Source organism: Marmota marmota, unplaced genomic scaffold (genome assembly GCF_001458135.2).
Source record: "Marmota marmota marmota unplaced genomic scaffold, marMar, whole genome shotgun sequence".
Taxonomy (NCBI): Eukaryota; Metazoa; Chordata; class Mammalia; order Rodentia; family Sciuridae; genus Marmota; species Marmota marmota.
Window position 1 is genome coordinate 206,971 of NW_025999949.1, and position 24,607 is coordinate 231,577.

Consider the following 24,607-nt stretch of genomic DNA (forward strand, 5'->3'; position numbering starts at 1 on the left):
TTTTTTTTTTTTTTTTTTTTTGTACTTGGTATTGAACTCAGTGAGTCCACCCTCTGCTTTTTGATATTTTATTTAGAGACAGGGTTTTGCTGAGTTGCTTAGGGCCTTGCTAAGTTGTGGAGGCTGGCTTTGAACTCTGTCCTCCTGCTTCAGCCTCCCGTCCAGCTCTTGTCTTTTTTTCTTACCTTCCCTCCTCTACCCCTCCTTTGCAGTTTCATCCATGAATCCCACATTTGTGTTTTCCAAAGCACATTCCTATGAAATTTCATTGGATATTACTTTCCATTATCTTTCACCTCTTTTTCAAAGATAATAGAGGGAATGAAATGCCAAAAAAACCTTACAGTTTATCAAGTAACATCTTTGCATACCACAGTGATGTCCGCTCTAGGACTTGGCCTGTGCGTGTTTCGAACAGTTTTCTTAAAAACCAGGGATTGAACCCAGTGATTTCTACCACTGAGCCACTTCCATAGCTCTTTTTTTCTTTTGAGACAGTCTCACTAAGTTGCCGAGGCTGGCTTTGAACTTGGCAGTCCTCCTGCCTCAACTTCCCAAGTTGCTGGATCTCAGTTACATGTCACCGTATCCAGCCTGAAGTTTTCTTCAAGTAATTTGCTAATCATACTCTGTTCAGACTGTGCTAAGAGGTGTTTGTTGTCTGTCTTTGGAGAGAAACAAAATGTGGTAATTTTAATAACTACTGTGGGAAGGGTGACTGGGTGACTGTTGTACATTTTAAAAAAAGTTTAACCACATGCTTGTTTTGTGTCTTTTTAAAGTAATTATACATAATGTGTACTCTGGGGAGTTGCTATTTTTATTACTAAATTTTTTTTTCAAAGAACAATCAGCTGGGTACCACAGAGCATGCCTGTAATCTAGTGGCTCTGGAGGCTGAGGCAGGAGGATCATGAGTTCAAATCCAGCCTCAGCAATAGCGAGCCCCTGTCTCTAAATAAAAAATACAAAATAGGTCTGGGAACATGGCTCAGTAGTTGAGTGCCCCTGGAAAATGAAGGGTAAAAGTTTCAGTCAGTTCCTTGCTTAAATTCTAGAATACTTCTCCCAGAGCCCCATAGAAGTTGGTACACTTGAGTCTTTCTTAGCAAGGACAGTTAGGAAAAATAAAGGAAATAGAAATACAGAGGTCGAGCGGGCAGGAGTTTGCAGTTGTTTGGACATGGGGGATGAAGATGGTGAGCTCAAAGATACATCAGCTTGCAAGGCATGAATGGGAGACTTTCTAAGAAGTTCAGTTTTGGAATTGAAATTCCTGGAGTCAAATCCTGTCTCTGCAATTTGTTAGCTACACGTTCTTGGTTTGGGCAGTGTTCTTTACCTCAGCTTCAGTTTTCTGTATTCCTACAAAATAGGAATCGCTTAGCACCTATTTTGTTCTTGTTTTTTTTGGCCATATTGGGGATTGAATTCTGTGCCAGGCAAGTACTCTACCACTGAGCTACATCCCCAGCCCTTTTAATTTTATTTCAGACAGGGTCTCACCAAATTGCCTAGGCTGGCCTCAAACTTGGCATCCTCCTGCCTCAGCCTTTTGAATACTTGGGATTACAAGTGTGCCTGGTTTAGCACCTACCTCATTCAGTTATTGTAGGGCTTAAGAGTGAGAATCCGCATACGGTGCTTAGCATGGTGCCTGAGTATTGTCCATTTTCACTTATTAATGGTGATACTGTAGAGAACAGAGAAAAGGAGGAGCAGAGCAGGGAGAGGTTAAGGATTGAAGAGAATTTCTACTTGGACAAGCTGAGGGCAGTATACTCTGCAGAATCCAGAAGATGGAGATGTGGGCCTGCCCTAGACAGTAGCTTTCCATTTGTTCTCTGACAGTTTCCTGGAAGGTCTCACAGCTCCCATGGTTTGATCCTGTGAAAAACAGTCACCTGAAAAAGCTTGGGTTGCTCTCCCTTAGCTCATGAGAGCGCGCTTGGCTGACTGCAGAGTTTTTGTGTTTTTCAGCCGCTGTTGTCTGTTTGGTACTGGGCCCAGGGGTAGGGTGGGGCGAGCCAGGTAAGCCCACCTGTCATCTGGGCATCAACCTTGTTGCCCTTGTCTGTGTCCACACTGAAAGGTGCTCCTGTCTTGGGGACCCATGTCAGCTCTCTCAACAGCAAAGCCTAGTGTTGAGAGTAAAGCCACTGTGAAATTAAACTCCATATGGTTACTCTAGGTTTTATTATTATTATTATTATTTTTTCTTATTTCAGATCATCAATGCGGTGGTACTGTTGATTTTACTCAGCGCCCTGGCTGATCCAGATCAGTACCATTTTTCAAGTTCTGAACTAGGAGGGGACTTTGAGTTCATGGATGACGCCAGTAAGTACATCAGATAACAATTGTAGTTATTTTGGGATTTACAAGGGCAGGGAAGCCAGCTGCATGTCCTTCCTATTAGGTTACAAATATTGATTCACAGGCCCCCTTGAGCTGATACTTGAGCTCTCTTTTCTTTGTTAAAAATGAAGTCAGTGGAATAATTTTTGTGCTGCCCATGTTTTATCTCTGCTCTGAATTACTTTATCCATTTTTTTTAAAGTTATTATTTTGTTACAGACTTTTTATGTGGCCTTTTGACCGATTTTAGGAGAAGGAATCAATGGCAGGAAGGAAGATTAAATGAAGTATGGGTATCTCATTGTGCATTTCTGTATTTACCTCTCTTCCAGGAAGTGATGGTGTTCCATTCTAGAAACTCTGTTGCCCTTTATTTGTTGAATTTGAGGCCTCTTTCCAGCAAATGGGCTGTGGGTATGGGGAAAATGGGGAGGAGGCACCAGCTCCCAGGCATCTGCAGCCTGAGCATTGAACACGGTAGTCATGCTGCATCCAAGCTGAGAGGCAAAGCTGTGCAGAATGCTAGACAGAAGATAGGGCAAAAGTGTTTACATCATTTGGCTTTGAAAAATTCATGTGAGTTGGAAGAAGTGGCTGGAAGGCAAATTAAGGAGGAGAGAGTATGGCCCAAGGTACAAAGATACAATTTAAGAAGAGAATGGGAACATTTGAAAGATAGGATTGTGGGTTTTATTCTCAGAATGAGAAAAAGCTATTCAGTGCTTTTAGGTAAATGCATAAAATGATGTGTATCTTGAAGTCTTTTTTTTTTTTTTCTCCCTGAGAGTGCATTTAGAGACTGACTGCAAACAGAGCCTGGGATTTTGGTTTTGGGGCCATTTTTTACAGTCTAGGTGGCACTGGAGATGGAGAGACAGAAGTTGGTGGTCTGGGCAATAAGAGAAAGGGAAAAATCAAAGATGACTTACTCTCCAGCTTGACAAGATGATTGTTAGTCTTTAGAGGTGAGGAAGTCAGGGGTCAGGAGATGGGAACATAACTTGTGGGAGAAAACTAGACTTGAGTGACTCAACCAAGCATCCTTGTTAGGCATATAGATTTTGTAGCTAGAAGCCAGTTTGAATCCTGTGTTAAGTTTGCTAACCTTGAGTTTATCACTTCTCTTTGTGTGCCTTAGTTTCCCCCTTTGAAGGAACTAATAGAAGTTTCTACTTACTTAATGGGGTTGTGAGTGAAGATTAAGTGAGTTACTACATGAAAAGTGCTTGCTTCAGCAGCACATAGGCCAATATTGGACTCATGTAGCCAAGATTAGCATGGCTCCTGAGCAAAGAGGGAATGCATATTAGTGAAGTTTCCTTATTAAAAGAAAAGGAAACAAAGTGCTCAGAATGGGGTTTGGCCCATAGTTAAGTACTCCATACATTTTGCTGTCTGTTATTATTTAGATTTGTTGGGATTGAAACATGTTAGTTGTCCCAAAGTGGATAGTTCAAAGAGGACGTCAATATTAAGGAGAGAGGAAAGAGAAAGAGGAAGGAGTCCCAGGATAGCCCTGAAAGGACCCCAACTGTGAGATCAGGAGGAGGAGAAAGAGCAATAGGTAGCAAATAAATGAAAACCAGGAAACACATTTTTTCATAGCAAGGATTAAGAATGGGGGTGGGGAGAGCCGTGGTGGAGCTGCATAAGCCTATACTCCCAGTAGTTTGGGAGGCTGAAACAGGAGGATCACCAAGCTCAAAGCCAGCCTCAGCAAAAGCAAGTTGCTGAGCAACTCAGTGAGATTCTGTCTCTAAATAAAATATAAAATAGTGCTGGGGATGTGGCTCAGTGGTGAAGTGCCCTTGAGCTCAATCCCCAGCAACCCCCCCACCCACTAAAATAATAAAATAAAAAGAATCAGGGGCATTATGTTATCCTGGAGCTTGGGACCTTGTCAGACAGACATGATTTCTGCTGTAATATTTATTCCCTTTATTCTGAATAACTGTTGTTAATCTTATAAATTCTTCCAGAAAGGCTAATAAGTTCCATTAATATCAAAATAATATCTCTTTGCTTTCCTTCTCTTTGAGTTTAAAGACTATGTAAAACTACATATGAAATGTTTGATTGGTATTTAAAAGTAAATTCTCTTTGCTGTGTTCAGGAGGAGGATTCTCCTTCTAAGGTCATTGAGGTTAGATAAATAAGTTTTGAGTGATAACCATTGTGGTTCTATGTGGATCAAATGATAACACTGCATGTCTTGTCTGACTGCCAGAGCATAAGCTGGGGAATGAGTATGTGACAGGCTAAGCTTAATTTAGCTGCCTTCAAAGGCTTGCTGGTGCTTAAAACTTTAAAATAGTATTTGTTTTGTAATGTCCTGGATATTAATTCCAGTGCATTTGAGGTTTCTCTTGTGTTTCATATATCTGAAAAGATTAAATGAATAGTTGGTAATTACTTTTGAGACTATCATTTAAATCACAAAGTTAAGAAGGTATGGAAGAGTAGATGTTCACTTGAGTGAATCTATTTTTGAAACCTCTTCCCTTTTACATTTCCTTTCCATATGTTTTTATCTCCTTTAATAAGCTTGTAGGTATTAGGGTAGCTGGCACAAATATCCACAAGAGACACAGCTCTAAGTTCAAGTAAATGTTATTGACAGAGAATGTCTGCCAGGCGCCCTTCTGCCAGGCGTAGCAGGCAGAGTCACTTGAATAGAGGTTTCATATCTTTTTTAACAAGAAACAAGAGCAAGCTGACCTTGGGTACAGCAGGCTAGAATTGACTTTGGGTACAGATGGCTGGGTAACAACAGATTTTTGTATGCAGGGACCTTGATGGTGGGGGGAAACAGGTTATCTTAAGTTTCTTTTTCTTGACAGTTTATAAGTTTCTGTTCTGAGTCCTAGAACCAAAATGGAGTTACCTGATGTCCAGGTAGGTACCTAAGTCCAGTAGGTCAAAGGTCACCGTAATGGACAAGCCTTTAAATATTTAATTCAGGTGGATAGAATTAAGTAGTCCTTGAGACTGGTACAATCAATTGTTCTAATCTGTGCTAGAAAAATTATACAAGTTAATATAGCAATTTTATGTTGTTCTGTTTTTTAATGAAGGTAGCTATTTGAAGACTTTTTCCAGAAAGAACAGGAATTTATTTCAATTTCCCATGTGCTCTTTTCCTAAAATGATCTGCTAGAAGGAAGCCTAATTGCTATTTATATCAAAACGGGGTACATAAGGCTAACTCACTGGGATAAAGAAAAAAATAAAGGAAATTCTCATTTTTAAATCTAGTCCTTTTTTTTCTTTTGAAAAAAATAAAATTCAACAATAAATCTAGCCCTTTAACATTTCTTTTACAGAAATAGTAGTAGTAGTAATACGTGTTAATTTAAAAATAATTTACATTTCTTTACAGAAATAGTAGTAGTAATATGTGTTAATCTATAAATAATTTTTTTATTTATAAATTTTTTTTTATTTATCAATGTGAGGAATGGTAAGAAACTGACAGGTTGGAGACTAATGAACTAACTCAGTACAGTATGGGGCTTGAGATTAGATTCTTCTTAGAACAGAATAAGGAATCACGGGGAAACAGTGCACTAATGGGTAAAATGCACATAAAATCTGTAATTAATCTATAGTTTAATAACATTGTACCAATGCTGACTTCTTGGTTCAATCATTATACTAGGGCTAGAAAAAAATATAACATTAGAGGAAGCAGGGAGAAGGGTATATGTGAGATCTCTGCTGTTTGCAACTTTTGTATATGACTGAAATGACTTCGGAATAAAAGGTCAAAAGAAAAATAATTTGATCTGCTGACTTAGAAGACTGAAGAATAAAGCTGAGAAGGTGTGAATGTGTGGCAAATTGTATTATACTCTCAGAACTTACTTTCTGAGAAGTTGACTCAGGATTTTATTTGCGAGATTTTAATGATGTGACAGTCAACTGTAACAACAAGGGTCTGTGCTATACTCACAATGCCAGACAGCAGATTGTGCAAATTAATGCCTGATTGCTTTTACAGCATATGTGTCTTTCCAGTCAAACTTATTCACTGTATCAATTTATTCACTTGGTCTGAAACAGGAAATGTGTGCTTCCCATGACCTGCTGTTTTTTTTTTTTGTTTTTTTTTAATATTTTTTTTTTAGTTGTAGTTGGACATTTATTTATTTTTATGTGGTGCTGAGGATCGAACCCAGGACCTCGCATGGCTAGATGAGCGCTCTACCACTGAGCCACAACCCCAGACCTCATCTGCTTTTTAAAATGATATATTTTATTGTTTTATGTTTTTTTTTAATATTTATTTTTTAGTTATAGGTGGACACAATATCTTTATTTTATTTTTATGTGGTGCTGAGGATTGAACCCGGTGCCTCATGCATGGTAGGCGAGCGCTCTACCTCTGAGCCACAACCCCAGCCTGTTGTTTATGTATTAAAACTTCTGAAATTGGGACATCATTTGTAATGTAGCCTAGATTTAATGTGAGGTCTATTTTTTCCCTTTCTAGATTCCCCTTCCAGTTTTTTTCATTGACAACAGTTTTGGAGTTCTTGTTTTTTTTTTTTTTTTTTTCTAAAATTGTCTTATTAAATATTGATCAGGTACAAAACAATATTATTAAATATTTATAAAAAATGCCAAATCATCTACTACAAGTACTTGTATACCTGGCAGTTTAAGAAACTGAATTTTACCTTAACTTTCAGAGTCTTGTCTGCCCCTTCTTGATTGAACCATCTCCTATGCCCCAGAACTGCCTATCATTCATTTTTTTTTGCTCTTCTTTATAGATGACCACATGTGTTTGCATCTTTATAGATGACCACAGTTAAACAATAGAATTGATCTATTGTTTAACTCTCAGGAGCTTGAACTTTGCAGAGTATTTACATAGTGTATGCATTCTCCCAGGACTTGATTTTTCAGTTTTACTGTGTGTTAAAGATCATTTAGGCTCTTGTTAAAGGTGGTGCAGAAGACTTATTTAAGAGGGACTCTCGCAGTGAGATTTTGCGCAGTGAGAGAGAGAGATCCAGCTCAATTCCCATTCCAGCAAGTACAGGTGGAGATTTCTATAGCCAAGGAGGAGGGTGGTGGTCAGTGGATGGAAAATTACTAAGAGGAAACATCAGGGCTAGGGCTGGGGAGGTGGATGTTACTAGACTGATTGAGCAGGCCAGTGATAGGGAGGCTTGAGGGTAGGAGTTTGATCAGATATTGAGGGTGATGATCAGGTACAAAGATGAGAATTTTCTCTAAACTGACCCTGTAGGATTAGGAGGTTGAGGTTAGGAGTTGATCAGAAATTGAGGGTGATCTGGTACCAAAGATGAGGATTTTCTCTACACTGACCCTGTGGGATTCTTGTACCAAATAATGGAGGCCTAGATGAAAAGTACTAGGGATTGAACCCAAGTGCTTCCACATGCTAGGTGCTCCACCATTGAGCTACATCCTGAACCCTGTTTTCTGAATTTCATTTTGAGACAGGTCTCCTTAAGTTGCCCAGGCTGGCCTCAAACTTGAGATGCTCCTGTTGCAAAGCTGGGACCTTCTGGGAAACTGAGGAAGCACAAAGACCCCCCTCTTCAAATCCTAATTCTTGCAATCAAGTCAGAAAGATTTCAGACATGTTGCCCAGAGTAACAAAAATGAATTTATTGAAGGGACAGTATAAGGGAACAGAGACACTCAAGGGAGAGAGTGGGTGTTCTCAGATAGGAGAGGGACCATGTGTCTCTACTGCACTCCAGTGATTTTTTCATTTAAAAATTTTTTTTTTAGACATTGGTGGACCTTTATTTTATTCATTTATTTATACGTGGTGCTAAGAATTGAACTCAGTGCCTCACACATGCTAAACAAGCACTCTCCCATTGAGCCACAACCCCAGCCGTTCAGTTTTTTCTTTAATTTTTTTTTTAGTTGTAGGTGGACATAATGCCTTTATTTTTATTTATTTATTTTTATATGGTGCTAAGGAACCAACCCAGTGCCTCACCCATGCTCTACCACTGAGCCACCACCCCAGCCCCTGCACTTCAGTTTTGTTGGGGTCCTGCCTAGGTTCACCTCTTGACTTCTGACAGTGGGGATAGCAGACTTTCAAGTATCAATTGCTTTGACAGTTCTAGGTTCCCTTTGCCCATGCTGAGCAGTTCTAATTGGATTCTCAATCATTTTTACAGGTTTTGTGGTTAGGAGGTGTTGTTCATATCTTTCAGAATCTGGTCTGTGAAAAGACCAAATGTCTCTCACTTCCTCTTATCAAGGTTATTTCCTGCTTGCATTTCCTTGCAGATAACAGGTAGTTTGGTAGAATGTGACATATCCTGTCCACTTAAGCCAGGTAGGGCTACAGGTAAATTGCTTTTTGAAAGAAAGCATGTGGGGGTGAATAAAGCAGGTAGGGGTCAGCACAGTGGGCCATTTTGTAGAATTATATTTTTAACCTCATTTTCCCATCCTCATTTGTCTGTCCCCTAACACTCCTGCCTCAGCCTCCCAAGTAGCTGAGATTATAGGAATGCAGACCTGCTTCTGGCTAGATCATGCATATTTTTTATTGAATTTATTTTCTTGAGGTCCAGGCACACAGCTTGGTTCTCCAGTGAACATAATCACAAAACAATGTAAATGTTTATTGGATTTTCTATTGTTATATAAGCAATCTTAGGAGAATCAAGTGAATTTAATTTCTCAACATAAGATTGGTTGGCAGGAATTAATCTCCTTATTTTAGGGAATGGTGAATTGAAATTCTCTGAAGTAAACATTTAAATACATTATTTAATAAACATTGAATTTTTTATATCTTATTTTATATATATATATATATATATATATATATATATATGTATTAGTTGTAGATGGATACAATACCTTTATTTAGTTTTTTTTTTTTTTTTAATGTGGTGCTGGGGATTGAACCTAGTGTCTCACGTGTGCTAGACAAGCACTCTACCACTGAGTCACAACCCCAGCCCAGCTTGTTTTAAATCTTTGTCTTATGCCATGCTAGGCAAGTGCTCTACCACTGAACTAAGCTACAACCCCAGCTCTTTATTATTTTTTTAATATTATTTTTTAGACCATGTGTGAATTTTTTTTTCTTTTTAATACTTTTTAATTGCCAATGGATTTTTAACTTTATTTGTTTATTCATATGTGGTGCTGAGGATCAAACCCAGGGCCTCACACATGCTAGGCAAGTGCTCTACCACTGAGCCGCAACCCTAGTCCCCATGTGTGAATATTAAAAACAAGATGCTCAGTGACTGAAGCCTGACCATAATAAGACCACATACTGTGTGATTCATTTCTTTGATTTGCAGAGTAGGCAGATCCACAGAGACAGAAAGTAGGTGGTAGTGGATGACAAACCCAGGCCTGGATGTAAAATAAACTATCAGAACTCTTGTCATGAGAAATCGTGCCTGCGAAAGGGAGAGTTCTTCTAGTCAGCCCTTCAGGAAGCCTGATTAATACTCCCCGCACCCTCCACATTTTGGATTGTAGGTAACTACCCCTAGGAATCTAACTATTCCCTTTTGAAGTGTGAACGCCCCTGTGGAGGCCCAAGGCTAGAGATTTATTGAAGTCCTTGTGAGAGGAGCCAGTTCTTCTCCTTATCATCAAACTCTGCTTCTGTAAACATGCTTCCCTCTAGAAACCCCTGCTCCTGTAGACTAGAAATTTTATGGCACCAGATAGCCTAGTGGTGTGAGAAACTGGAGATGGGGACCCAGGATTTGGAGCCTGATCTCTGGGCCTGCTGGTGTAAAATAAAGTTTAAGTTCTCTCACTCTGCGAGTGTCCTTTGCCACTTGTCTGATTCCTGCAACATAGAGAGTGGGCAGCATAGATACAGGTGCCGGATGCTGGGGAGGGAGGAAAAGCCATTGTACATGTTAAAAGAGTGAATTTGGGCTGAGGTTGTGGCTCAGCGGTAGAGCCTTGCCTAGCACATGCCGGGCCCTGAGTTTGATTCTAAGCACCACATAAAAATAAACAAAATAAAATATATTTGTCCATCTACAAATAAAAAAAAAGTGAATTTTATGGTATGTGAATTATATCTCAGTTGAAAAAAAATATGAGGGACAAAAGGACCCTGACCAAGTACTGTGTGTTCTGCTGCAATATACTTCCTCTTGACTGAAAAATGATATGATCTCTCTAAGCTCCCCTCCCTTCATTTGTCTTCTGAATTCCTTTTCCTATCCATCCTAAGCTCCTTGAGAATAGACTGTGTCCTGTTAGTTTTTGTAGCTTCACAGTGTTTAATCCTAGCTTATACCTATTGAGCATATATGAAGTAAATTTTGGGTTTAAGCATAAAACTAGAAGTAAGCACATTACAAAAAAATCCTATGTGGTATAAAGTAAAAAGTCCACCACATAAGCAAAGGAAGCATAGTAGATGCTTCCTTCTGTTTCAGAGCAATCAAGTTAGTGTCTTCTTGTTATTCTTCTCTAAGCTTTCAACCTCAGAATGTAGGCCCCGGTGGCATGGACTTAAACTAGGGTGTTCCGATTGCCCCTGTGGGGTTCAAGGGCTTTGTATTTTGTTCAGAGTAGCTACATACTATTATGAATTCAGCTGAAAGTAGTTCTTCTTTATACTTCGTGGTGACAGTATACCCTAAATACTATTTGTTTTCATGTACTGAAGTGCCAGAAATGTGGCAGAAATTAGAAAAGATCTATGTGGAAGAATGGTTTATTAGACAAAATCTGTGAGCATAAACTAGCTAGTTTGCAAGCTAGCTGAGTTTTATGAGAAGTAAACAAATCCAAGACATTTATAGAAAGTAGAATTACCTTTTTTCAAGGATAATTTGAGCATTAGGAAACATTTTCTAATTATGCCTTTTGTGACCCATGTTTTAGATAGCTTTCCCAGGTTTCTTTTTCAATTAGAATTGCATTATTAAGGCAGGAACAATGTGATGTCTGCACGCTCTGATGGTGGGCTGGATAGGCTACTGTACTGTAATAAGTAAAGGACAGTCCTGTCACTGGCCAGAACTGTTATCAATTGCAAAGACCTCTATATTATTATTATTATTATTATTATTATTATTATTATTATTATTATTATTTTGTGTGTGTGTGTGTGTGGCACTAGGGGTTGGACCCAGGGCTTTGTACATGCCAGGCAAGCACTCTACCAACTGAGCTGTGTCTCCAGCCCCAAAGACCTCTATATTATTAGGATCATTTTCTTATTTGCCTTTACATCATTACAGGGAATGGATTTTAATTCCTCAGAGTAACTGTCCTATTTACTATGTATACTGCACATTATTTCAGAGTGGTGAGCAGACGTTGTAGATTGCTTAGAGATAGAATGTGTATTAGCCTGTTTTATCTGCTCTGTGTTTTTTTATTATACTTTGGGTCTACCTAAGTTATTTATTGTACACACTTGGGATGTATTGAGTCTATGCAGTGTGGTTGGTAAAATCATTTATAGATAGAATTTTGAGAATTTCTTCATGTTAATAACATTTTTATGGTAAACATCATCTTATTGCTGAATGTTGTGGTATAATCCTGTATCTCAGCTACTTGAGAGTCTGAGGCAGGAGGATAGCAAGTTTGAGGTCAGTCTCAGCAACTTAGGGAGACCCTGTCACCAAAAAANATTTCTCTGGGTTTTATATTGTTTGAAAGAAGATTTTTGCATGTTAAATGCATTCAGATTTGTCCTGTTTTCATCACCTTCATTTTTCCTTCTTTTTGAGAATCAACTCTTCCCCTTTTTTTTTTTTTTTGTATTGGCGATTGAACTCAGGGGCATTTTACCACTGAGCTGCATTCCAAAACTCATCCCCCCCAGCCCTTTAAAAATATTTTTTAGTTGTAACTTTATTTTGTTTGTTTATTTTTTGTGGTGCTGAGGATCGAACCCAGTGCCTCACATGTGCAAGTCAAGTGCTCTACCACTCAGCCACAACCCCAGCCTCCCCAGCACCTTCCCCCCAACCCTTTTTAATTGTGTATTTTAGACAGGGTCTTGCTGAGTTGCCCAGGTTGTCCTAGAACTTGGGCTCCTCCTGCTTTGGCCTTCCAAATTAACTGGAAGTTGTGTGCCCCGGTGCCAGCTAGAACCTTAACTGTTTTAAGGTCTTTGTTGCCATACCTATATTTCTGTCCTAGAAGGTACTTTGTAAACCCCCTGCTTAAAATATCTCAACTGAAGTTGAGGATACAGAGGATGCTTCTAAAACTAGAATGCTGTCCATTGGAGAAAAACCTAGAGGAAGTGGCAGCCCAGGTTAGTTGTTGGTCAGTGTTCAAAGCTTAAGTAGAAGCAACATGGTGTGGTATGATATGGTAGAAAGAACCGGGGATTTGAAATTGTAACAGAATTAGTCATAGCTTATCCTTTTGATGCAAATAACTATCTCAGTAAGTTATATAACCTCTGAGCCCTAGTTCTATAATCTGTTCAGTAGGAACAATAACATCTACCTCAGTCAAGAAGATTAAAACATTTGTGAAAATGTCTTCAAAACTGTCAAGCAGGGGCTGGGGATGTGGCTCAAGCGGTAGCGCGCTCGCCTGGCATGCGTGCGGCCCGGGTTCGATACTCAGCACCACATACCAACAAAGATGTTGTGTCCGCCGAGAACTAAAAATAAATAAATAAATATTAAAAAAAAAAAAAAAAACTGTCAAGCAGGGTTTTGTGCTCTCAGCCAAATAATGACCCCATATATTGTCTTTAGAAAACTAGTTTTACCATGCTTCTAATCAGAATTTCCTAAAGATAGGGACCCTGTGAATAAATGTTCATTTAGTACCTACTACGATGTAGGTATCATTCTAGATTAGCACTGTTCAATAGGAATGTAGTATGATACATAAAAATAAATTTTCTACTAGCCACCTTAAGAAAGATAAACAAGTGAGATTAAGTTTAATTGTTTTATTTTTAACTCAGTGTATCCAACATATTATTTTAGCATGTAATCAGTGTAAAAATTACTAGTGAAATATTTTATATTCTTTTTCCTTGTACCATGTCCTTGAAATCTGGAGTGTATGTTAATCTTGTAACACATCTCAGTCAGATTAACCTCTTTTCACGTGCTCAATTCCCACATGTGGCTAAAGGCTACTACAGTGGGCATTGCTTGCCTGAATGGTGGGGTTATAATGGTGACAAGATCCTTTTCAGTAGGAAGGTTACTTCAGGGGGAAGCAGATAGTATACTGGTATCAAATAGAAATAAGATAATAGTGATCTTGCAATAAGGATGATACCACATTACTATCACAGTAATGTGATAGTGACTGGGAGGGTTATCCTAACTGTAGAACTCAGGGAAACTCTGGGGTGTTGCCATTGGAGCTGAGACCTGAATGATTAAAAGGATGTGGAAATATAACTGAGCTGTTTTTTGTCGGTGGGAACTGCAAATGGTAATGCAATCTTGTTGTGTTTAATGAACCAAGTGGTGTGGCTGGGTTATAGTGAGCGAGAAAGATGAGGTAAGATGGGAGAGGTAGGTACATTATAGAATCAAGGCCATGAAAAGAAATTGAGATTTCTAAGTGAACTAGGAAGCTATGGGAAATTTAAATTTTGAGTCATGAGGCACTCAAGTTTACGAAATCAGATTTAGACATCTATATGACTATAAAAGAACACCTATTATCTAGAGAGTTTAGTGGACCAAAAGACTTAATTTTCTATTTTATTTTATTTTTTTGGGGGTGGGTACTAGGGATTGAATCTAGGGGCGCTTAACCACTGTCTAGGCCACATTCCTAGCCCTTTTTTGTATTTTATTTAGAGACAGGGTCTCACTTAGTTGCTAAATGCCTTGCAGAGTTGCTAAGGCTGGATTTGAACTCCCAATCCTCCTACCTCAGCCTCCCGAGTCGCTGGTGTGTGGCTCTACGCCTGGCCCCAATTTTTGCTGATATCTGTAACTTATCTCTATTTCTTGTTCTTTTAATCTCATATCTGCCATCATTTATGATTTAGGGAGAATATCGTTGTCACTTTATTTTCCTCTATTAGCTATAGTTCACTCAAAAAAATAGTGGTTTGTTTCGCATAAAATTGTTACTTAAATTAAAAAAAATTGTTACTTATAATTGGTTTATAAACAAAGTGCCTTTGAGGATAGACTCAAAAATATTTGAACCATGGATTTACTGCTAATTGTCTTTTTGGCAGACATGTGCATCGCTATCGCAGTTTCTCTCCTCATGATCCTGATATGTGCAATGGCGACTTATGGAGCATACAAGGTCAGTAGCCATAATAAGGTGCTGGGCCTTTTCCTCTGTCTCTTACAAGTGTAATCTCTGTATTTAACCATAGTCAGTATGAAGTAATTATTCCCAGTTTTCTTTTTCAGAAGTTTTGATCTTTCACTGACATCATGTTACTAGGAAATCCAGTAAAACCAATATTATAATCCCAGACCAGTTCACTGAGTCATGTTTGTTGACTCCTTCCATTTGGCGCACCAGTTGCTGTCATGACCTGATTTAATGAATTTCAATTCCACCATGTCCCTTTAGATTAAAAAAAGTTTTCTTTGAACTCAAGAAAATAGTGTTTTGTGACTCGGAATGCATTAACATTGCTGTTTTCTCTTATGTTTAGCAACATGCTGCCTGGATCATCCCATTCTTCTGTTACCAGATCTTTGATTTTGCCCTGAACACCTTGGTTGCAGTCACTGTGCTTGTTTATCCAAACTCCATTCAGGAATACATACGCCAGCTGGTACGTGGCCCTCCCAATGACTACTTCTTGTCCGGAGAGATACCTGGTTCAGTAAGAGACATACAAGTATAGCGATAGGCTCACATACTTTCATTTGTGGAGTTTTAGATTGCATATGAATTACTGATTTTTTTTTTTTTGTGTGTGTGTGTGTGTGTGTGTGTATGTGTATGTGTATGTGTATGTGTATGTATGTATGTGGTAGTACTGGGATTTGAATCCAGGGCTGCTTTATCACAGAGCTACATTATTAGCCTCTCCTCCCCATCCCCTGTCTCCCCCCACCCCCATTTTTGAGACAGGATCTCGCTGAGTTGCTGAGGCTGGCCTCAAATTTGTGATCCTTCTGACTCAGTCACCCACACTGCTGGGATTACAGGCATGCACCACTATGCTTGGCCTGATGAGAGATTTTTAAATGTAATCTTAAAAGAGTTTTGATTTCTTAGAAAATCTTTTGGGATATAAAACCTCCCTGAGCCTGAGAGAGATAAGTTGGTGGCAGTGATGGTGGCATTTGATGAATCTACCTAAATTATAGTGTAGATGCTGATAATCTTGCTTTGTGAAATGCAGTTTGCTTAGGTATGAATAAAATGTAGTTCATGCCTCTGCTATTGTATGGGAGAACTTGGGACTCTGCTATATACTGTTTCCCAAACATATTTGATCATAAAATCCTTTTCTTCCCCAATTATCATTTGGGGATGAGTCTATTAAATGTCCTTTGTGACTATATGAGTAAGTATTTATGGCTGGGTATTAAGAAACATATAGCAGAGGTTGGAATATCTGCTTATTCACATCTTATAATCTTTATTTTTTAAATTGTGAATTTGTCTTAAAATTTCTTCAAAATGTTAGAATGTTTTAAATAAGGTGTTCGTTCTTAGAGGTTTTTTGTTTTTTTTTAAAGTAGTGTCTGAGCACTGGGAAAGGAGCAAACTTCTCATGAAATGGAAGAGATGGCTGGGGAATGTGATAATGGGGACTGAAAAGTTCAGGAGAAATGATCAGTGGATGAGCTGGAGGGAAGAAAGGAGGAAGTGAGGCAAGAGAAGTTGGTGATGTGTTTTTTTTTTGTTTGTTTGTTTTTTAATTGAAGATTAAACTGAGGAGTGCTTTACCATTAATATATAATTTTTGTTTTGGGGGTACCGGCCGGGGATTGAACTCAGGGGCACTCCACTGAGCCACATCCCCAGCTCTATTTTGTATTTTATTAGAGACAGGGTCTCACTGAGTTGCTTAGCGCCTGGCTAAATTTCTCCTGCCTCTTCCTCCTGAGCCGCTGGGATAATAAGTGTGTGCCATTGTGCCTGGCTTGAGCTACATTTTTAGTCCTTTTGAGTTTTCATTTTGAGAGCGGGTCTTGCCAACTTGCCTAGACTGGTCTTTTTTTAATATGTATGTTTTTTAGTTGTAGATGGACAAAATACTTTTATTTTACTTATGTGGTGCTGAGGATTGAACCCAGTGCCTCCCATGTGCTAGGCAAGAGCTCTATCACTGAGTCACAGCCCTTGGTGCTGAACAATTTTTTTTTTTTTTTTTTTTTAATTCTGTGATGATGATCTCTTGTGCTGGGCTCCCAAAATTCATCCTGGAAGAGAGGAAGAAATACCATCTCAGCATGATCTGGGATGCGAGGGGTTGGGACAGGGTGTTGATGGTGATGGAGACATGAAGGTGAACCATATGCAGCCCTTTGACTATTTGAATAGGAGATGGTGTGCTACACTCTGTATGCTGCAGATCATAAGGAACATAAAGCCTAATGTGCAGGGCAAGCATGCAGAATGGCTCAGAATCTACCTAGACTTCCTTTTAAGCTCTATATTGTTTTTTCATTCCCTCCTTGTTTGTTTTAGAGCTGGTAGTAATTAAAATAGCAGTTAAAATAATCAAACATTTACCTTTTTTAAAAAACATTTTTTTTAAGTTGTAGATGGACACAATTCCTTTATTTTATTTATATTTAGTTTTACAAATAATTATAAAGGGTTGAACTGAGAATTGAACCCAGTGCCTCACACGTGCTCGGCAAGCGCTCTCCCACTGAACTAGAACCCCAGCCCCAACATAACAGCAAGTGAATATCTTCTCTATGTTCTACTTAAAGATTAGGCTGAAGGAATGAGGCTTACACATTATCAGCAATGCCTTAAAAGACAGTAATGAATGGCAGCATTGAAGTTCTCTTGATAATGGAGCCTCTGTTGACAGATTGAGATAGAGTGATTCTGAGAGGCTGTTATCTGAGAGGGCTGAAGGCAAGCTTAATTCTTTTTTTTTTTTTTTTGGTGGTGGTGCTGGGGATTAAACCCAGGGCCTGGTGCATGCTAGGCAAGCACTCTACCAACTGAGCTATATCCCCAGCATCCGCTTGCTTAATTCTAATGCCTGTTCAGTTTATTTATGTGGAGTCTTGTCAAACACAGACATGCGTTATCTTTCTGTAGATCTTAACTATATGTAGAAACCATGTCCACTTTTCTGGAGGAAGAGTGTCAAGATCTTTCTGAAAGGGGTCACATGGTTCTTCTTTAATTCATTCCTGTAATTAGACCATAGGAGCAATATGATTTCTTGTTGGTCTTATGAACAACACTATGTTATTCTTGCCCTTAAGATCATTACTACTGTGAGGTGGTACACAGCCGTAATCCCGGCAATTTGGGAATCTGAGGCTGGAGGATTGCAAGTTCGAGACTAGCCTCAGCAACTTAGGAAGACTCTGTCTCACACTTTTAAAAAGGGGGGCTGAGGCTGTGGCTCAGTGGTTAAGTACCCCTGGATTCAATCCTCAGCACAAAAAAAAAAAACAAAAAAAAAGAAAGAAGAAAAGAATCACTACTACAGAAATCCCTTTCAGGTTCTAATGGAAAAGCTTGATTTCTGGGGGCTGCAGTTGTGGCTCAGTGGTTGAGCACTTGCCTAGCATGTGTGAGGCACTGGATTTCGATTCTCAGCATCACATATAAAGAAATGAATAAAATAAAGGTCCACCAACATCTAAAAAATATTTTTAAAAAGACTGATTTTATGAACTGGTCTCAAAAAATGACTTTTATTTCCTTTTGATTTTATTTTTTTTATTTGTGTCCTGGGGAAGTCCTGTTGCTTCCACTGACCATAGACGACTATGATCATGCTAAATTGGTTTCCTTGGATCTGGTAGTTCATCAGTGTAGTCAGATGGTAGGACTTCCTCTTGTTTCTTTGTTTTCAGGTGCTGGGGATCAAACTCTAACCCTCATGCTATGCAGGCACTCTACCGTGGAGCTATATCCCCATCTCCTGACTTTTTTTCTTTGTGTGTGTGTGTGTGGTGGGGTGCTGGGAATTGAACCCAGGGCCTTGTGTATGCGAGGTAAACACTCTACCAACTGAGCTACATCCCCAGCCCCCACCCTTCTAATAGATGCTGTGAATTCTTCTTATTATAGGAGAATCTGCTCTCTAAGATCAGCAAGAATACTTTACATAAAGAAAACACCATTTTAAATCCATCCCCTGACCCTCTTTAGAATGTCTAGAATTCCCAGAAAATCCGGTGTACAAAATATTCCGTGGCACAGACTACTATCTTCTAAATTTGTGTAGTAGGCGAGCAAAGTGGTATTTTCAGGTCTCACTCATGACTCTTCCTTTGATTTTCCCTTTTATAGAATTATTGCCCGGATTAAGGACTAGTCTGTCCCCATTGTCACACCTTTTGTAGCTTTTTCATGAGTAGAGGTGGGTGAGAAATTGTGCGTTGGTTCTAAATGGGAACTGTCTGCTTTTGCCCGTTGGTTTCTGATGAGCCCATCAGAACTAATGAGTATATCTTGAATGATTATAAAGAGATTTGCTAACGAGGCCCTTTTCTTTTGCAGCCTCCTAATTTTCCTTACAGAGATGATATCATGTCGGTGAATCCTACCTGTTTGGTCCTTATTATTCTTCTGTTTATCAGCATTATCTTGACATTCAAGGTAAGCATAAGGATTTTACTTATGGTTAAATATTATTGAGAATATTCTATATACCAAAGAAATAAACAGCCTGATCAGTTGTCAGAACTGCTGTTTGGTTTCCTAATATTCCAGTTCCTTCTGTTACTTACATGAGAGAGAAACACCAGGATTACACAGGCCAATCAAGGATTATTCCAAAATATGTTTAAATGGAAATAAATTAATATAATATTATACATTGCATAGTTTATATTATGACACTGCAACATACATTACAGTGTCCCATGTAATAGACATTCTTGTGATGATGATGAAGATTTTTTGGTACCAGATATTGAACACATGGGCACTTAACCACTGAACCACATCCCCAGCCCGCTTTTACTTTATTTTTTATTTTCAGACAGGGTTTCGCTAAGTTGCTTACGTTCTATCTAAGTTGATGAAGCTGTCTTTGAACTTGCAATCCTCCTGAGACACTGGAATTACACATTCTTGTCATTTTTAGAATATCAATCCTTTATGAGTGTTATTATTTCTTTCAGTGGTTGGAGATTGAGGTGGTGTCTAATTTTTCATTTATTAGTAGTGCTATAATAATACTTAGGCATTTGTGTCCTCAAGATACATTTTCTTCCTCCTTTTTTTCCCCCCAATTTCTTTTATAGTTGTAGATGGACAGCATGCCTTTTTAAATTTATTTTTATGTGGTGCTAAGGATCGAACCCAGTGACTCACACTGACAGCCACTGAGCTGCATCCCCAAACAACATGTTTTCTTAAAATAAGAGGACAGGCATAAGTTGAAGGCCTTTGGTAGGCTGTCAGATGGAACATCCCAAAAGTTAAATGAGTTGTCACTCCCACCAACAGTGTTCCCCACCCTTCTCATCAGATATTACCTGTTCTTTTTCATTTCTGTCAATGTGATTATAATTATAATCAGATTGTATTTTGATAGCCTGTGTTTGTGTGCTAACAGGAAAATCTCAAATGGTTCTTAGGCTTTGAACTTTTTGTGTGTGTGGTGCTAGGGATTGAACCCAGGGCCTTGTGCATGCAAGGCAAACACTCTACCAACTGAGCTATATCCCCAGCCCAGGCTTTGAACTTTTAAAACTCATTATCTTTCATTATCTTTATTTTGACATAAAATTACCCTTTTCTTCAGAAGTCAAGCCTCAGGGCTGGGGATGTGGCTCAAGCCGTAGTGCGCTCACCTGACATGCGCGGGGCTCTGGGTTCGATCCTCAGCACCACATAAAAAAGTAAAATAAAGATGTTGTGTCCACCGAAAACTAAAAAATAAATATTAAAAAATTCTCTCTCTCTCTCTCTCTCTGAAAAAAAAAAAAAGTCAAGCCTCAATAACTTAGGGAAGTACATTTAGGAAAAAAAAAGTTTAAATAGATAAGAGGAGTAGAGAGAAAATCACTCAATGAAAATATGTTGAAGGGCGTGTAATTTGGTAGTAGAGCACATCCTTAGCAGCTCAAGGCCCTGGGTTCAGTCCCAGCAAGTGAGAGACAAGAGAAAGAGAGACAATCAATTCAGTTTTCCCTCATAAAACACCACTGAATTTTTTTATATTGTATGATCAAGGATTTGGATAAATTCCATACATGGATGTAGAAAAAAGAGATGAGGAAAGGAATATTTTAGTGTGGGTTTGGAAAATATATTAAATATTTAATTAAGATTAAGGAAATGTCAAATGAAAAATAAGGTCACTGCAATAAGTCCCTGGGTGTTTAGAGACAACAGGCAGAGAGGTTTTCCCCTACTGGGGTGAGCAGTGAATGAACCATGTGTGTCACCAAGGGGCCCTTGGGAGTGCTGACTGTGGACTTGTGGAATTCCAGACAACAGGCACTTCACATTTGTCTGCTGTTTAGCCTCTGTTATGGATTTGTTGTAATAAGGAACTCACGTCTAAAAGAGTTCTTGTTTATGGAATCCAGTGTTCTCTGCTAAAATACTAAGTGAATATAGTCTTTTTACAGAACATATAACTAATACATCCAAGCATTAAAATTCTTAAAAAGCCTAGGGCTTCCTAGGCAACAAAGAACTTGTAACATTATGAGCTAAACTGAAAGTTTGAGTGAATAGAAGATATTGTGTACATTATTCAATAAAGATTGCACTTTTCATCTTTTTCCTTCTTGATCTGTACTTTGAGATTATAGCCATTCAAGAAACATTTTATGGGGCTGGGGTTGTGGCTCAGTGGTAGAGTGCTCACCTAGCATGCATGAGGCACTGGGTTCAATCCTTAGCACCACATAAAATAAAGATTGTGTCCACCTAAAACTAAAAAATAAATGTTAAAGAAATTTTATAAAATAGCATATAAATTTTCAGTTTAACATCTGAAGTTGAATGCAAGAAATAATCACCTTCAAATATGAATGCAGTTCAAGACAGCATTCTGACTATTCTACAGAATATTTTACCTATTTTTTGCTAAAATTTTTTGTTGAAATATAATTCACAAAAAATTCACCCATTTAAAGTATACAAGTCAGTGTTTTTTAGTATGTTTACAGAATTGTGCATTCACCACCGTGGCTGCATGTTGAGAGCCACAGCCGAAGGGGCCCCAGCAAACTTCCAGCTGCCGGCTGATGATTGGCTCACAGCGGCCCCAGCAACATCTAGCTGATTGGCTCCTCTGCGGTGATGCTCATTGGGCTGTTTCCCTGCCCTTTCAGACCACGGAGCTGCTCATTGGGGGACTTTTTTTGGCTCCGCCCATGTGACCCAGCCAACCGGCCTCAAGAGCAGGAGGATTGTGGGAGGTGGAGAGAAGCTTGTGTGGGAGAGAGAGGCTTGTGGAAAGCCGGTGGTGGCAGTTGAGGCTCTGAGGGTTTTTCCTGAGAGGCTGTTTTGTTTGGCGTGTGTGGTTCTAAAAATAAAGTTAGTTTCTTTTGACAAGTGGCTCCTGATTGTGCCCAGCCAGACTGCGGCAGCTGCACAATATAATTTTGGAATACCATTCACCATTCACTCTTCTGCCCACTCTCTGCCGTTAGAAATCACTAAGCTACTTTCTGATAGATTTGCCTGTTTTGGACATTTGAGATAAACACAGTCATACAATATTGGCTTCTTTGTGGCTAACTTTCACTTACCATCTTGTTTTCAAGGATTCCCCATGTTATACCATGTATCACTTTGTTTATCACAGAATGACCATTCACTCCAATGGATACCCACATGTTGTACTATGTATCACAGTTTACTTCCCGTTTAATCACAGAATGACCCTCGCTCGAATGGATACACACCACATTTTGTGTGTCTTGTTCATCAGTTGATAGACATTTGGATTGCTTCCACTTTTTTGGGGTGTAGTGCTGAGGATTGAACCTATGGCCTTGTGCATGTGAGGCAAGCACTCTACTATCTGAGCTAAATCCCCAGCCCCTGCTTCCTCTTTTGACTGTTATGAATCATGCTGGGAGAATTCTGTGGAATAATGCTGCTATATGCCATTCATGTATAAGTGACCTCTTGGCTGCATATCTAAGAGTGGATTGCTGGATCAGGTGGTAACTCAGTTTTCCTTTTTTTTGAGGCTCTGTCAGACTTTTTGAAAGCAACTACACCATTTTATATTCTTAGCTATATGTGAGGTTTCCATGTGCTCTGTATATTTAAACTTCTTTTAATAAAAAAAGTTCAAGGAAGGAATTTTGTAATAATTTAATTTCTAATCAAATTATGATGATTAGAATGGACGTATATGGAGCTCATCGCTTAAACGTCTCCCATTATAGCCAGGTGGGTGGTGCATGCTTGTACTTGCAGCTACTGAGGCAGGAAGATCACAAGTTAGAGGCCAACCTAAGCAGCTTAGGAAGACCCTGTCAAAATAAAAAGGGCTGGGGATATGCCCCTGGGTTCAATGCCCAGTACCATAATCCCTCCCCCATGAATTCAAGCTTTATTTGTAATATGTCCAATTCATTTGAAGTATCTTCTTTGAATATCTCACTATGAAAATGGAAATGTTTTAGTGAATTTTGATGACTTGGAAGTAAATTTATAGGCTATGAACATTTTTAAAAAATTGACTTGTGGTTAAATCATAGACAATCATGTAGAATAAAAATTCCCAACGAAACAGGTAAAGCGTTGTGATAAATGGATTAATGAATTTGTGCTGTGAATTTGAGGACAATAAGTATTTGTGGTGGTGGTTCCTTTGGACCACGTTTTCTTCCAAATTTCTTGTTCTGCTCTCAGCCCCTCCTCTTCCTAACCAATATCTCTTTGCTACACGCACTGTGTGACAAAATACAAAGGTACAAGAGCACCCTTCGCCAGCGACTGACTGTACCCAGCATTTGTACTTTTTAAAGGCTTTTTGGTTAATAGAGGTTACACATGCTTTAGTTTTATGTAATAAAAAGTTTTATAGTATGTTTTTATCTATGTGGTATTTTAAATTGTTTGCAGTTTGAAAATTAAAAATCTAATAACCAGTACTCACTTCCAGGGTTACTTGATTAGCTGTGTTTGGAACTGCTACCGATACATCAATGGCCGGAACTCTTCTGATGTCCTGGTTTATGTTACCAGCAATGACACTACGGTAGGTGTGATGTCACTTAAGGTGGAGAATCCCCCCTGCCCACTACTGTACCATGGCTTCTAATCTTTAAAGTGTTTTGCCACTTTTTATTCTTGAAACGTATCTATCAGCTGCTTGGTCATCAAAGGATTTAGTTAAATGTATTTTGTTTTCCTTAGAGGTTATTGAAATCTCAGTGGCTTAACTTGTGGATCATTTTTAAAAAATATTAGATATGTGTCCCCGAATTATGAAGCCATGGAATATAATTTGAGGTGTTAATTCTGCATAGCATGACTGTATCATCTCACTTTATATATGAAATTAAACCATTAAGTATGGTTTTATGGATAGATAAATAAGAATGATAGAGGTTAGTGTGTCTTTATAACTTGCCCTGTGTATAAAAACCTTAAGAGAATTTGTGTGACTTCTTTTGCTACTAGTTGTTCATACTCAAAAAATTTAAACCCATGATACATGATTTGAAAAAAAACATGTTTTCACTGGAAGCACCCTTGAAGCCATTTTATAATTCATGTAAATTGTCTCAACGCCCTGGCTCAGCACGATGAAAATCGAAGTCCTCCAGGTAGTAAACTCTCTGTGTTCTTCATCTTTGTGTTCACCATGGTGCTGATGTGGTGCCCTGTACAAGTAAGGGCTCAGTGAGTGGCCAGTGGGGATGGGGTGCCTGATAAGAACATGTGGGTGGGGCAGAGTCAGTGGGACTGGATGGACAGGATGGATAAGACACTTAAAAGAAGAAGTATAAATGTTACGTCAAGTCTAAACTAGAACAGAGTTTTATGTTTTGTTTTTTAAATGCTGGTGACTTTCTCACTTACTAATCTTACTAAAGTAATTCAACCTGTGTCTTTCTTTACTTCCTTGTGTATAAAACAGGAATAAGACAATATAACATTTTATATTAAACATGTGGGTATAAGCTGGTATTATTGAAAAATC

General features: G+C 38.7%; 1 protein-coding gene and 1 non-coding gene across 2 annotated transcripts in view; both read left to right on the forward strand.

Annotated features, from left to right (window-relative positions):
* Positions 1–24,607, forward strand: part of Laptm4b (lysosomal protein transmembrane 4 beta) — a 65,324-nt gene that overhangs the window by 21,381 nt on the left and 19,336 nt on the right. The window contains exons 2-6 of the mRNA XM_015486323.2: positions 2,229–2,340; positions 14,540–14,613; positions 14,975–15,097; positions 18,979–19,077; positions 23,564–23,659. Coding sequence (XP_015341809.1) covers positions 2,229–2,340; positions 14,540–14,613; positions 14,975–15,097; positions 18,979–19,077; positions 23,564–23,659 — 504 coding nt within the window. The remainder of the gene's footprint in view (positions 1–2,228; positions 2,341–14,539; positions 14,614–14,974; positions 15,098–18,978; positions 19,078–23,563; positions 23,660–24,607) is intronic.
* On the forward strand, positions 3,581–3,687 carry LOC125616597. The gene has a single exon (XR_007347335.1). It is a non-coding gene; the product is annotated as a U6 spliceosomal RNA (small nuclear RNA).